This window comes from Mauremys reevesii, linkage group 9 (assembly GCF_016161935.1).
Source record: "Mauremys reevesii isolate NIE-2019 linkage group 9, ASM1616193v1, whole genome shotgun sequence".
Lineage (NCBI taxonomy): Eukaryota > Metazoa > Chordata > Testudines > Geoemydidae > Mauremys > Mauremys reevesii.
In genome coordinates this window covers 47,668,828-47,682,586 of record NC_052631.1, presented here as the reverse complement: position 1 = coordinate 47,682,586, position 13,759 = coordinate 47,668,828, and the positions used below count along the sequence as shown (strand labels likewise).

General features: G+C 48.0%; 1 protein-coding gene across 5 annotated transcripts in view; it reads left to right on the top strand.

The window, feature by feature from the left end:
• Window positions 1-13,759, top strand: part of GIGYF2 (GRB10 interacting GYF protein 2) — a 169,142-nt gene that overhangs the window by 134,089 nt on the left and 21,294 nt on the right. For all 5 annotated transcript variants that reach the window (XR_005584535.1, XM_039487793.1, XM_039487790.1 and 2 more), the window contains 3 exons: window positions 6,712-6,870; window positions 8,987-9,223; window positions 9,952-10,074. Coding sequence is in view for 4 of the 5 variants with exons in the window: in XM_039487793.1 (XP_039343727.1) it covers window positions 6,712-6,870; window positions 8,987-9,223; window positions 9,952-10,074 (519 nt within the window). In the remaining variant the exon portion in view is untranslated. The remainder of the gene's footprint in view (window positions 1-6,711; window positions 6,871-8,986; window positions 9,224-9,951; window positions 10,075-13,759) is intronic.

Here is a 13,759-nt window from a genome sequence, read left to right as displayed (position 1 = left end):
GGCAGGTCCCCCGCCAATTGACTTACGGGCACACCAGGAGCTCCTTCGCAGGGTGGCACTGCGAATGGATCTGCAGGCTGAGGCGGTATCGGAAGTAAATGATCCGATAGTCACCATTTTGTCCGCGGACGCTCCAACCCGCATAGCTCTCCCCTTCATAAGGACTATCCAGGCGAACGCTGATACCTTATGGCAGACTCCGTCCTCTATTGCACCCACAGCCCGAGGGGTGGAACGCAGATACATGGTCCCTTCCAGGGGATATGAGCATTTGTATGTGCACCCTGCCCCCTCGTCCTTGGTGGTGCAGTCTGTCAACGACAAAGAGCGGCACGGCCAGCAAGGCCCGGCTCCTAAGTCGAAGGAGGCCAAGCGAATGGACTTGCTTGGTCGCAAGGTCTACTCTGCCGGTGCCCTACAGATCCGAGTGGCTAACCAGCAGGCCTTGCTAAGCCGGTACGGACATGACATTTGGGCTGAGGTAGAGAAATACAAAGATCTCCTGCCTCAGGATTCCCGACAGGAGTTCGCAGCCTTCGTAGAGGAAGGTAAAAAGGTAGCACGCACCTCCTTGCAGGCCTCCTTGGACGCAGCTGACTCGGCAGCACGTACGGTGGCCTCGGGTGTTACCATGCGCCGGATCTCTTGGCTCCAGAGTTCGACGCTTCCTCCTGAAGTTCAATACACCATTCAGGACCTTCCCTTTGATTCGAAGGAGCTCTTCTCAGAAAAGACAGACTCCAGGCTTCAGAATGTAAAGGACAACAGGGTTATCATCCGTACTTTGGGGATGCATACCCCAGCTAACCAGAGGCGTCCGTTCCGTCCCCAGTTTAACCGCCCCTACTATATGCCTCGCTACAGGCAAGACTCTGGTCAACGGCGGGGTCGCGGGGGCCGTGGGCGACGGCCTGGCAACCAACCTTCCCAAGGGCGAACCCTTCTAAGCCATCGGGACCTAAACCATCCTTTTGAAGATGCGCCCGGGGACGGCATACCGGATCTCTCTCCAGACCCTTCCCTGCCCTTTTCCAACCGCCTCTCCTATTTCCTCCCACCGTGGGCTCGGCTGACCACCGATGCCTGGGTCCTACGCACGGTGGAACGTGGTTACCAACTCCAATTCGTTTCACCTCCACCTTCCCACCCTCCTTCAGGGACCCCTCTCAGGAGCAACTCCTCTTACAAGAGGTGCGCTCGCTCCTAGCCATCGGAGCAGTGGAGAAGGTTCCGGACGCGGAACGGGGCAAGGGGTTTTATTCCCGTTATTTTTTGATCCCCAAGTCCAAAGGAGGCCTTCGACCCATCCTTGACCTGCGAGACCTCAACGCATACATGTTGAAGTTGAAGTTCCGCATGGTATCCCTCGGGACCATTATCCCTACTTTGGATCCGGGAGTCTGGTATGCCGCCCTCGATATGAAGGATGCTTATTTTCATATCGCCATCTTCCCACCGCACAGACGCTTCCTCCGCTTCACAATCGCTCACCTGCACTTCCAGTTTGCGGTCCTCCCCTTTGGCCTCTCCACGGCCCCAAGGGTGTTCACAAAGTGCATGGCCGTTGTCGCCGCCCACCTCCGTCGACGCGGCATCTCCGTTTTTCCCTACCTGGACGACTGGCTCATCAGGGGGGACTCACAGGCCACGGTCCAGCAACAGGTCGCAGAGATCAGAGACTTATTCACGCGCCTAGGCCTAGTTCTCAACATAGAGAAGTCCACCTTAGTTCCAACTCAGAGGTTGGATTTTATTGGCGCGACCCTGGACTCCTCTCTAGCCAGAGCCTTCCTTCCGCAGCTCTGGTTCCAGGCCCTTACGCAGCTAATCCACGACCTTCAGGCCTCTCGGATGACCTCGGCCCGTGCTTGTCTCCGCCTCCTCGGTCACATGGCGGCTTGCACACACGTGACTCCGTTTGCCAGGCTCCGCCTCCACCCGCTTCAGCTGTCTCTCCACTCCAGATACCGCCCTCACAGGGACCCTCTGGATACTCTACTCACCATCCCAGCGGGTGTCCTTCAATCCCTGGATTGGTGGCTGACCCCTTCCCACGTATGTGCGGAGGTCCCATTCCAGGCTTCTCAACCTTCCCTGTCCCTGACAACGGACACCTCGTCCCTTGGATGGGGAGCCCATCTCGGCGATCTTCGGACTCAAGGCCTTTGGTCGCTGCAGGAATTGAACATGCACATCAACGTCAGGGAGCTCCGGGCAGTATGCCAGGCGTTCCAAACTCGCCTCCACAGCCGTTGTGTCTCAGTCTTTACGGACAACACAACGGCCATGTACTATATCAACAAGCAAGGCGGGACCCGCTCATCCCCCCTCTGCGACGAGGCGATGCTACTGTGGGAATTCTGCATAGCCCACTCAATACATCTAGTAGCATCGTTCCTTCCTGGCGTCAAGAACACCATCGCGGATCGCCTGAGCAGGTCCTTTCTCTGCCACGAGTGGTCGTTGAGAGCAGACATCGCTCATGCCATTTTCCAACAGTGGGGATTTCCCCATGTAGACTTGTTTGCGTCCCGATTGAACCGCAAATGCCAGGAGTTTTGCTCCTTTCAAGGCCTGGCACCGGGCTCTCTGTCGGACGGGTTTCTCCTTCCATGGACTCGTCACCTGTTCTACGCCTTTCCTCCGTTTCCCCTCATACACAAGGTCCTGCTGAAGCTCCGACGGGACAAGGCATGTCTCATCTTAATTGCGCCAGCGTGGCCCAGGCAACACTGGTTCACCACGCTGCTCCGTCTATCGGTAGCCAGCCCAATTCCTCTGCCGCTTCACCCAGACCTTATAACACAGGATCACGGCACTCTCCGTCACCCGGACCTGCCAGCCCTCCACCTCACGGCATGGCTCCTCAGTGGCTAGACCAGACGGAGTTGCGCTGCTCTGCTCCTGTGCAGCACGTTTTATTGAGCAGCAGAAAGCCTTCCACTCGATCTACCTACCTGGCCATGGGCGGAAGCGCTTGCTGGGCTCAAGCGCGTGACGCTATTCCTTCAGCACTCCCGCTTCCAATGGTCCTTGACTATCTCTGGTCGCTGAAACAGCAAGGTCTTGCACTGTCCTCCATCAAAGTGCACTTAGCGGCCATCTCCGCTTTCCACTCCGGTGAGGGGAGATATACGCTGTTCTCTCACCCGCTGACTATTCGTTTCAGAAAGGGCCTTGATCGTCTCTACCCCCAGGTGCGTCATCCGATTCCCACCTGGGACCTCAGTCTGGTCCTCAACAGGCTCATGTCTCCGCCCTTTGAGCCGCTAGCCACCTGCTCCTTGCTGTACCTCTCATGGAAGACGTTTTTTCTCATGGCTCTCACATCCGCCAGGCGGGTCTCTGAGCTCAAAGAGCTCATGGTGGACCCGCCGTACACCGTTTTTCATAAGGACAAGATGCAGCTACGTCCACATCCCGCATTTCTCCCGAAGGTAGTGTCCGTGTTCCACAATAACCAGGATATCTTCCTTCCAGTTTTCTTTCCAAAGCCTCACGCGTCTCCGCGAGAGCAACGACTTCACTCCCTCGATATTCGCAGGGCGTTGGCTTTCTATGTTGATCGGACAAGACCGTTCCACAAATCCCCGCAACTGTTTGTGGCAATTGCTGACCGGATGCGAGGTCTTCCTGTCTCGTCGCAGCGAATCTCCTCGTGGCTCACAGAGTGCATTCGCACCTGCTTTAACTTGGCTAATGTCCCCTTGGGCCATCTCACCGCCCACTCTACCAGGGCCCAGGCGTCCTCCGCGGCCTTTCTGGCGCAAGTCCCTATACAAGAGATATGCCGAGCGGCGACCTGGTCGTCCGTCCATACTTTCGCCTCACGCTACGCCCTGGTCCAACAGTCGAGAGATGACGCAGCCTTTGGCTCTGCGGTCCTGCATACCGCCACGTCTCACTCCAACCCCACCGCCTAGGTAAGGCTTGGGAATCACCTAACTGGAATGGATATGAGCAATCACTCGAAGAAGAAAAAACGGTTACTTACCTTTGTAACTGTTGTTCTTCGAGATGTGTTGCTCATATCCATTCCACACCCACCCTCCTTCCCCACTGTCGGAGTAGCCGGCAAGAAGGAACTGAGGGTCGGGTGGGTCAGCTGAGGTATATATGCGGTGCCGTTATGGCGCCACTCCAGGGGGCGCTCAGCCGACCCACTGGGGTTGCTAGGGTAAAAGTCTTCCGACAAAAGTGCACGCGGCGCGCGCATACACCTAACTGGAATGGATATGAGCAACACATCTCGAAGAACAACAGTTACAAAGGTAAGTAACCGTTTTTTTTATCAGCCAGATGAAAAAGCAGCTGCTTCATCCTTCTCCCTTCATGAGTGAATATATTTTAGCTGTAGGCATAGGCTTCAGAATTGGCCCCAGACAGTGTGCTACACATGCCTGTGGGTCATCCCTAATATGGTGTATTGGCGTTTAAATAAGCAAAAAGAGAAAATGGTCAATGGGTCACCATTTTTTCTCTTACTACTTGGAAACCAAAGCCATTCTCCTGGAATAAACACAGTTATGTTAGCTAGGATAATAGAAGGCATATAAACCCTTATGTTTCAGGGCATTTAACTGCTGAGGAATATGAAAAACTTTCCTTTTGGCAGGTCATTCCATAATTGTCCATTGTGCAGTTTCCTGTAAGCATCGTCCAGTAAACTGGTCCATTGGCTTGATCTGGTATGGCAATTCCTATGTTTATACTTCATTTATGTAGAACATGTATGATGTGATATAGGATTGTTGATAAGGGCCATGGTTTTAGCATTCCCTTGATTCACCAGAGCCCAAAATTAGTGTGACCTTTGGGGCATGCTGCAAGATTTGTCTCTCTTTGATGTGTTATGATTAAGGCTGTGAGTCTGTCATGGAAGTCATAGATTCTGTGACTTTCCATGACCTCCGTGTCTTTGCTGGTTCAGGGGCTGCCACCCAGGCCAGGAGCAGAGAGAGAGTGTGAGGTTGCTCAGGAGGCTAGGGTGGGGAGGGGCAGGGTGTTGAGGGTTGCAGGGTGGGGGGGGGGTCGGGGCCCCCCCCCACTGGCATAGCCCCCCCCTCCCCTAGGTGTAGAGGTGTGGGATGAGCCACGCCACCCACCCCCCCCATCTCCATTGGCTGTGGTTCTGGCCTTTGGGAGCCTGGGGGGAGGCGGGCAGGCTGAGCTGTGGCAAACCCCCCCCTGCCCTGGTCCCCTGCCCCTCTGGAGCTGGGAGGGAACTGGGTGGGGAACTGGCACTGGCCCGCCCCTCCCTCCCCCTAGTACCAGCTGGGATCCCAGGCGTCCCAGCCCCCGCACACCACGCAGAGTCCCCACCTTCCCCAGCACAGCAGGCACGCCACCCCCAGTCCCTCCCCCCCCCCCAAGTGAATTAGTGAATTAGTGTTTACACAGCCTGACCTGTGTCCCACTTTTTTAAAAAAAAATACCCGTGACTAAAACGTAGTCTTAGTTATGATAATATGCTGCTGCTATCTAGCGAATTTATAATAAACACTGAAAATAATCTGTTAAGAACAAGAAAATATATATAATAATTCCTGTTTAAAAAGAAAAATAAACTTTAAAAATCTGCTCACCCAGGATGTGAGAAATTTTGAACAGAGCAAGTGAACTGATTCAGGAAGGGGAAGGAAAACTTCCCAAGCACTACTTGGGGACATAGAACTTGACTGAGCATGGGGCAGAGTTGATTAATGTTGGGGGAGTGAAAATGTGATGACATAAATTGTATGACGTTGGGGTTGTGGCCTAGAGGGTCTGACAGAGCAGGTACTTTTCACCCAGGTTTGCAAGTTAAATCTTCAGATGAGCAGATGTTCAGGAATATTTCGAGCCCTGTTTAAACTGGTACTACTCATATCTTGACATTCCAAATGGTTCTAAAGATTAAATAATGGTCCTGATTTTGAAAAGAGAGGAACAGTTAGAAAGAGAGAATCTTAATCATATTCTCTTCACACATGGATACTTGCTGTCATCAGATGTTCAAAAATTAATGCATGATAAATATTAAACACCCCACTTTGGGGGAAACCAAGTCCTGTCTCCCCCTCCTACAAAGGAGATAAGAAGTTACCACTACCCAAGGGAGGAGAACAGCCGCCACACAGTTGTTGCCCCTCAGTGCACAAGGCTTCTGCAACTAGATATATCTGTATCTTGCAAGCTCTGTAGTTTCAGATTTATAGTGCACCTTGAATTATAAATAACTTGGAAACTCCAGAATGTAGCTGAGAAGCAGTAGTGATGATATCCTCCAAAGAGGTTTCTACATGCTGTTGCCACTTGAAGAATAGTGATTTCTGAGCTACTTCTCTTTTCCTTAAGATCTTTATATAAGGAAGAGATTCAGATCTTGTGCACTGGAAATAGAAGAGTCTTGGAGGTTCTCTGCTCTTTTCTGCCTTCCCCCATATTGAAGCAAAATATTGTCAGATATTGACTCTTCCATTCCAACCTAGAAACAACCAAAGTTTTCATCAAAACTCACCTGTCTCGGGGATGCATGTCTTACCACAATATTTGTTAATCCATGGCTTTGTATTATTGGGATTCGAGGATTTTATAATATGCTTTGTGTTAACACTAACAAAGAAAACAAAAGTTGGGTGCCCAGGGTTTCCCTGAGACAACTCCTGTGGCCAGACCACGTTGTGTTCTGTCTACTGAATTGATGTATATCACTTTTGTTCCCATCTTCAGGAAGAAGCCCTGAGGCGGCAGAGAGAGCAGGAAATTGCACTAAGACGACAGCGGGAGGAAGAGGAACGACAACAACAGGAGGAAGCACTTAGAAGATTGGAAGAGAGGAGAAGAGAAGAAGAGGAAAGACGACAGCGAGAAGAGTTGCTTCGTAAACAGGTGAAAATGAGTGCAAGGGATTTACCATGCTCAGGCATGGGAGATGCTGGAACTGAGTGAACACAGAGACTTAATAGTAATACCAGCCGAGGAGAGGATGATCCTTTCTGATCAGGATGGGAATTTGGTAGTGGAACTGCATATGGGCCGAATTAAACTGAATGAACATAGATTACATTTTCCTTTCAACCTGGTAATAAGGATGAGCAAACTTGGTGCCATGAGAAACCATCACAACTTTATTGTTGAGAAAGGGGAGTAGGTAGTAGTTCACACTCATCAGCGGAGCACCTCCTTGCACCATGCCATGTTGCAAGGGGGGTTGTCTCCATTGCCCCTTGCAGGCCATCTGTCTTTGCATGCCACACAGTTCTCGTTGAGAAATAGCTAGTTCAGACCCCTTCCAGGGTATCAAAATGTCCAAGTGTAGTTCAGAGTCCCAGATAATCAACTTATCTTCTGGGCCTGGTTCTCAGCCCTTTCCTAGCATTCCACTGCCTTTCACTGTCTCTGGTATCAAGCACTGTCCTGCCCAACATAAATCTTTCTGAGGCCGCAACTCTCCAACAAGCCTTGATGCTTTGGCCCTTCAGAGGAGCCAGCCTGCCTGTCTGTTCTCTGTAGCTTTTTCTCCAGCAGGATTCCCCCCACTGCCTTCTTTCCCCAAGGACTCCAGCAGTTTACTTCAGGAGTCTCCCTGCTCCTCACAGGTCCTATCTTTGGCTCCCCCCCCCCCAAAAAAAAAAAAAAAAAAAAAAGCCTAACTTGCTCCCTGTGAGCCTCTTCCAGCCTGACTTCACTAAGCCTCTCCCAGAGAGGAAACTCCCCTTGTTCCACTCTCTCCTGGGTCTCCTCTCCTGCATTCACAGATCTGTTCAGATAGTCCTCTCTCTGATCTTCTGCATCTTGATCAGTCCTGAAGTCACTATCACACACAAGGGGCCAACCAGCTTGTGACAGAGCTATATTTGTTGAATGTTTTACTTTCCATTATACATTTGACTGTGGCTCCAGAATATGTTGTGGCCTAAGCTTTCCAGTCTGTGGTCATTAATTTAAAAAGAGGGGCAAAATGCATATAGTACTCTACCATGATAGTGTAAAATATTTACTCTGTAAGATTCAGTGTTTTGGACATTACTATAGAATACTGTATCATCCTTGACTCTTCTCCCACATTGCCTATGTTTGCCAATCTGGCTGATTCCACTCTGTCAAATCTGCACTCGTTCTTGAAAACCTCATCCATGCTCCTTCATATCCTCTTGCCTTGGCTATTGTAACTTCCTTTTTTTGTGGCCTCCTAAATTCTAGCTTTATAGATTCCATTATGTGCCAACTCCTCCTGCCAGCTCTCTCTCTCTCTCTCTTTTTTTTTTTTAAAACTGTCTTCATCACACCAGTCCCCAAACAACTTCATTGTCTCCACATTAGCTTCAGAATCTACTTTAAAGTCACCCACTGTTAAAATTCATAACTCCATGTCAGTGTCTTTGTTCCTCTTCCTACTCTAGCAGTTCATCTAGCAATACTTCCTTCCTTATCCTACCACATAATCTTGGGTTTGTTGGCGTAAGAGCCTTCTCTTTTGATGTTCTAGCAGTACGAAATAGCCAGATCTTATCTTTTAAGCTTTAATTTCCCTCCTCCTCATTTCTAATCTGATCTGCAAACCTTGTCTCCCTTTTTTATTCTACTTTTCCTCATTTCATGGGTTGAAATCTGGCAGCAGCACTTCAGTGTGAGAGCTAGTAGCAAGTAGTAGAGGTGCACAGTAATAATGTGAATAAAAATCCCAGGGAAGAGATGGGGCAGTATTTGAGTTTTTCCTCTGTCCTGTCTGACCTGTAGCTAGCCTTCACCTTAAGGAAAATTTCCCCTTCTAATTCAGGGTGCATTATGAAACCTTTATTTTGAAGGACAGTAGACCAAATTATTTTCTCAGCCTGAAAAGGATAAAGTTGAATACATGTGTTCTTTACGGACCACATTTGTACAATTAAATAAAAAGTTTCCATCTGTTCTGTCAGGTCTTCTAAGCATCACATGTTTCATGAAGTAATTTAGATCTTTTAAGTCCTCTTAGAGACTTTACTGTTCTTTGTATCCTGGGAAGGAAGAGGAGGCTGCCAAATGGGCACGTGAAGAAGAGGAGGCCCAGCGTCGACTAGAGGAAAACCGGTTGCACATGGAAGAAGAGGCAGCCAGACTACGGCTCGAAGAGGAAGAGCGAAAGCGCAAGGAGCTGGAACTTCAGCGCCAGAAGGAATTATTAAGACAAAGGCAGCAGCAACAGGAGGCCCTGCGCCGGTTGCAGCAGCAGCAACAGCAGCAGCAACTTGCACAGATGAAGGTAATGCTCTTCAACAAGTTAACTTCCTTTCCCACTCACCTAATACGTGCAGTTAAAACATCACCATAGTGTAGGACCAATGGAACTAGCTTGTAAGGCATCTAGTTAATTGGATTGAATCAAGAGAAAGGGAACTGAGTGGTGGAACTGTATGATGAGGAAGGAGAAGGGAAAGCAAAGAGTTGTTGGGGAGGAAGAGATGCTCGATATCTGGAGACACATGAGAGAAACAAGTCTTTTTTTTTTTTTTTAATTCCCCCTTTTTGTCGTTCTTAATTTGAAAAACATTTATATTGTTTGGCTTTCGGTTGTTTTAGTAGCCTCCAATGTGAGGTAAGTGAGTTTTAAATATGCTTCAAGTAAATACCATGCTGTCTTTGAGGAAAAAATTGATCAAAATGTATTATACATTGTAACTATCTTTTTATTCAGCAAATACACACATGTTTTGGTCCCCAAAGTTGTTGCCATTTTTTTTTAATAACAGTTTGTATCCTATTATGTAGTTGTTCATTGGACACAGCAGGCCCTTACACTGCCTTGCAGCTGTGGGCACATGTAACAAAAAATATTACCGCACTGAAAAACTGATACCCAAAGGTCTGGTTTAAAGGTATCTTGAAGTATCTCTTCTATTCAGTGGGATCAAAAGATTTGTCCATATGTTTGCAGTTCAGTAGTGTTCACTTCTGAGAATTTGTAATTATTATTTCCTACTTTTTTCCCAGCTCCCTTCTTCTTCAACATGGGGCCAGCAATCCAGCTCAGGAGCATGTCAGTCCCAGACCACATTGTCATTGGCAGAAATCCAAAAGCTTGAAGAAGAGCGAGAACGGCAGCTGCGAGAGGAGGTAAATTCAGTTTAAGTAGGTTTGAGGTCTGAAAGCTGGAGTAAAACTGGCTGCGTTTCTACTTAGCTGTTTATTAAGTGATTAAATATAAAAGAACAAACAGGAATAAGCAAACTTTTAAATAGGACCAAGGCATCTGAGCTGTTTTGTCTTTCAGGCGAAGAACCAGGTACTCATTTGAAACTACTGAACTAATTTAACCTGTATCCTAAACTGTATTTGAATGCAGATTTCCAGAAAGGAGGAAATATGACTTCCTTTTGTTGTGTAATCCAAGCAATATATTAGGGATATGTGTTCAGGGGACATTCAGAACTTGAATAACAAGTGCATTGGTAAATTCTTGTTGACACTTAGTACTGGAACACAGAAGATCAGAGTGAGATGTATTTACAAAACTATATTAAATGAGTGTTGGGGCAATGAAATTGTAAGAGAACACAGCAAGTCTTTGTAATATAGAAAAAATGTGGGGATTGAGATGATGGACACTTTATAAAGCTACTCTTTGGGTGCTTCTTGAGGGCTGTTGATCTTACATTATTCTTGTTATTGACCACCTGCAATTTTTGTCCTTTTTGGTTTTTGGCTGTTTTTCTTTTGCATATGGAAGAAGAAAATTAAAGTGATAGAATAACTCTCTTGATAGGTGGCTAGGCTGACTAGCCCCTTGATCTTCTTTGGCCTAGATTGATTTCACTTGCCATGGCTAAAGACAGCGGAGTCTTGGCAATATTATCAGCTATGCCATCTACATTAAACCCTAGGTATGATGTCTCTAAATGCCAGTTGAGGAAAAAGCTTGCTTAGCTGTGCCATAGAAGAGCATGCAACAGCTAGAAGCAAATCTTTCTGAACAGGCTGCAACTGTGTGTGGGGTACAGTACCAAAATATGGGTAGAGCTGTTGTGGATCTTACCTACAACTATTACTCTTAAAATACATCTACACAGCGTGCAGCAGCAAGCCCAGAGATGACCCATGTCTATCAATAGTGTGGGAGGGGAGGTGGCAGAGTGAGGACAGCTGGCTTCAGTACAAGGCAATCAGCAAGTCGGGGGAGGAGGGCACATGGTCCTACATTTCCCCCCAGTCCCTCCACGTGTTGCCTGTGAGCAAGCCTCCGGGGAGGGAATGGGCTTTCAGACCCTGAGCTCCAGCCCGAGCTGCAACTTCAAAGCGCAGTCTACTCATCTATTTTTAGAGAGCTAGTATGAGCCTTGGACATCAACCTGGATTGTGAGGCTCACTGCCATGGACTATGTAGTTATTTTTTTGTTCATTTAGACAGGCTTGGGTCCCGATGTTTATTTCTCCTTTTACAAAAGGATCTTCTTTGGGCCATAAATTCTTATCATCCCTTCCATGTCTGATGTCCAGAAGCTCAACATAGCAGATATTTTTATTGTAGAAACAAGTTAAGAGTGTAGAACTTGTTCTTTTTCCCTGTGAGTGTCATTAAATTCCCAAGTAATGCTGATACTGATGAAATTTTGATAGTTTTCCAAATAATAAATGCCACGAGAGCTTGAAAAATCCTACACCAAAGTATGTGGATTTACATTCAGAAACTGACACAAGATCAGCAAAGTAGACAATTGGAGCAGATGATAGTTCGAATGAATTGTTTCAAAACAATAGTTACTTTATTTCAAAGGGGGGAGGGTGGTTGGTTTACAGGGAATTAAAATCAACAAGGGGTGGGTTTTTCATCAAGTTGAAACACACACAGCTCTCACACCGAAGCCTGGCCAGTCATGAAACTGGGTTTCAAAGCCTCTCTGATGCTCAGTGTGCCTTGCTGTGCTCTTCTAATCGCCCTGGTGTCTCGCTGCTCAAAATCGGATGCCAGGCGATTTGCCTCAACCTCCCACCCCGCCATAAATATCTCCCCCTTACTCTCTCAGATATTATGGAGCATACATCAAGCAGCAATAACAGTGGGAATGTTGGTTGTGCTGAGGTCTGACCTAGCCAGCAAACAACGCCAGCAAGCTTTTAAAGGCAAATTCTACCACCATTCTGCACTTGCTCAGCCTATAGTTGAACTGCTCCTTACTACTGTCCAGGCTTCATGAGCCATGGGAGCAAGGGGTAGGCTGGGGTAGGTGCGACCACGCAATGCTGCCGGCTGGGAGAGCAGCCTGAGGCAGAAGCCTCCAGCTCGCATGATATTCTAGGCAGAATCTCCATGAGACAAAACTTAGGGTATGTCTACACTACAAAATTACTCAGATTTTACAGAAGTCGATTTTTGGGAACAGAGTGTATAAAGTTGAGTGCATGCGTCCACACTAAGCACATTTATTCAGTGGTGTGCGTCCATAGTACCGTGGCAAGCATCGACATTCCAAGCGGTGCACTGTGGTAGCTATCCCACAGTTCCCACAGTCCCCGCTACCTATTGGAATTCTGGGTTGAGCTCCCAATGCCTGATGGGGCCAAAAATTTGTCACGGGTGGTTATGGATAAATGTCGTCAGTCAACCCTCCCTTCATGAAAGCAACGGCAGACAATCATTTCGCGCCCTTTTCCCTGGATTGCCCGAGCAGACGCCATAGCACGGCAAGCATGGAGCCCATTCAGCTCACCACAGCAGTTATGAGCATTGAAAACACCTCGCGCATTATCGTGCAGTTTATGCAGAACCAGAAGCTGAAAAACCAGGCGAGGCGGTGACGGCAGCATGATGACGAGAGTAATGAGGATATGGACACAGACTTCTCTCAAAAGCGTGGGCCCCAGCAATGTGGACATCATGGTGTTAATGTGGCAGGTTCATGCTGTGGAACGCCGATTCTGGGCCCAGGAAACAAGCACAGACTGGTGGGATCACATAGTGTTGCAAGTCTGGGATGATTCCCAGTGGCTGCGAAACTTTCACGTGCCTAAAGGTACTTTGATGGAAATTTGTGACTTGCTTTCCCCTGCCCTGAAGTGCCAGAATACCAAGATGAGAGCAGCCTTCACAGTTCACAAGCGAGTGGTGATAGCCCTGTGGAAGCTTGCATCGCCAGACAGCTACCGGTCAGGTGGGAATCAATTTGGAGTGGGCAAATCTACTGTGGGGGTTGATGTCATGCAAGTAGCCAACGCAATCACTGAGCTGCTGCTATCAAAGGTAGTGACTCTGGGAAATGTGCAGGTCACAGTAGATGGCTTTGCTGCAATGGGATTCCCTAACTGGTGGGGCAATAGATGGAACCCATATCCGTATCTTGGGACCGGACCACCAAGGCAGCCAGTACGTAAACCGCAAGGGGTACTTTGCAACGGTGCTGTAAGCACTGGTGGATCACAAGGTTGCGTAGGTAAAATGTAAGTACACATACAGTTTAGTCATTCAGAGGGTTTTAACTTGAGGCTTGTCTCCACTTACCGTGAATTGACGCTGTGGCGATTGATCCACTTGGGGTCGATTTTAACAGGTCTAGTGAAGACCCGCTATATCAGGGTCAGCAACCTTTCAGAAGTGGTGTGCCGGGTCTTCATTTATTCACTTTAATTTAAGGTTTTGCATGCCGGTAATACATTTTAACGTTTTTTAGAAGCTCTCTCTCTGTCTATACATTATATAACTAAACTACTGTCGTATGTAAAGTAAACAAGGTTTTCAAAATGTTTAAGAAGTTTCATTTAAAATTAAATTAACATGCTGATCTTATGTTGCTGGCCTGCTCAGCCT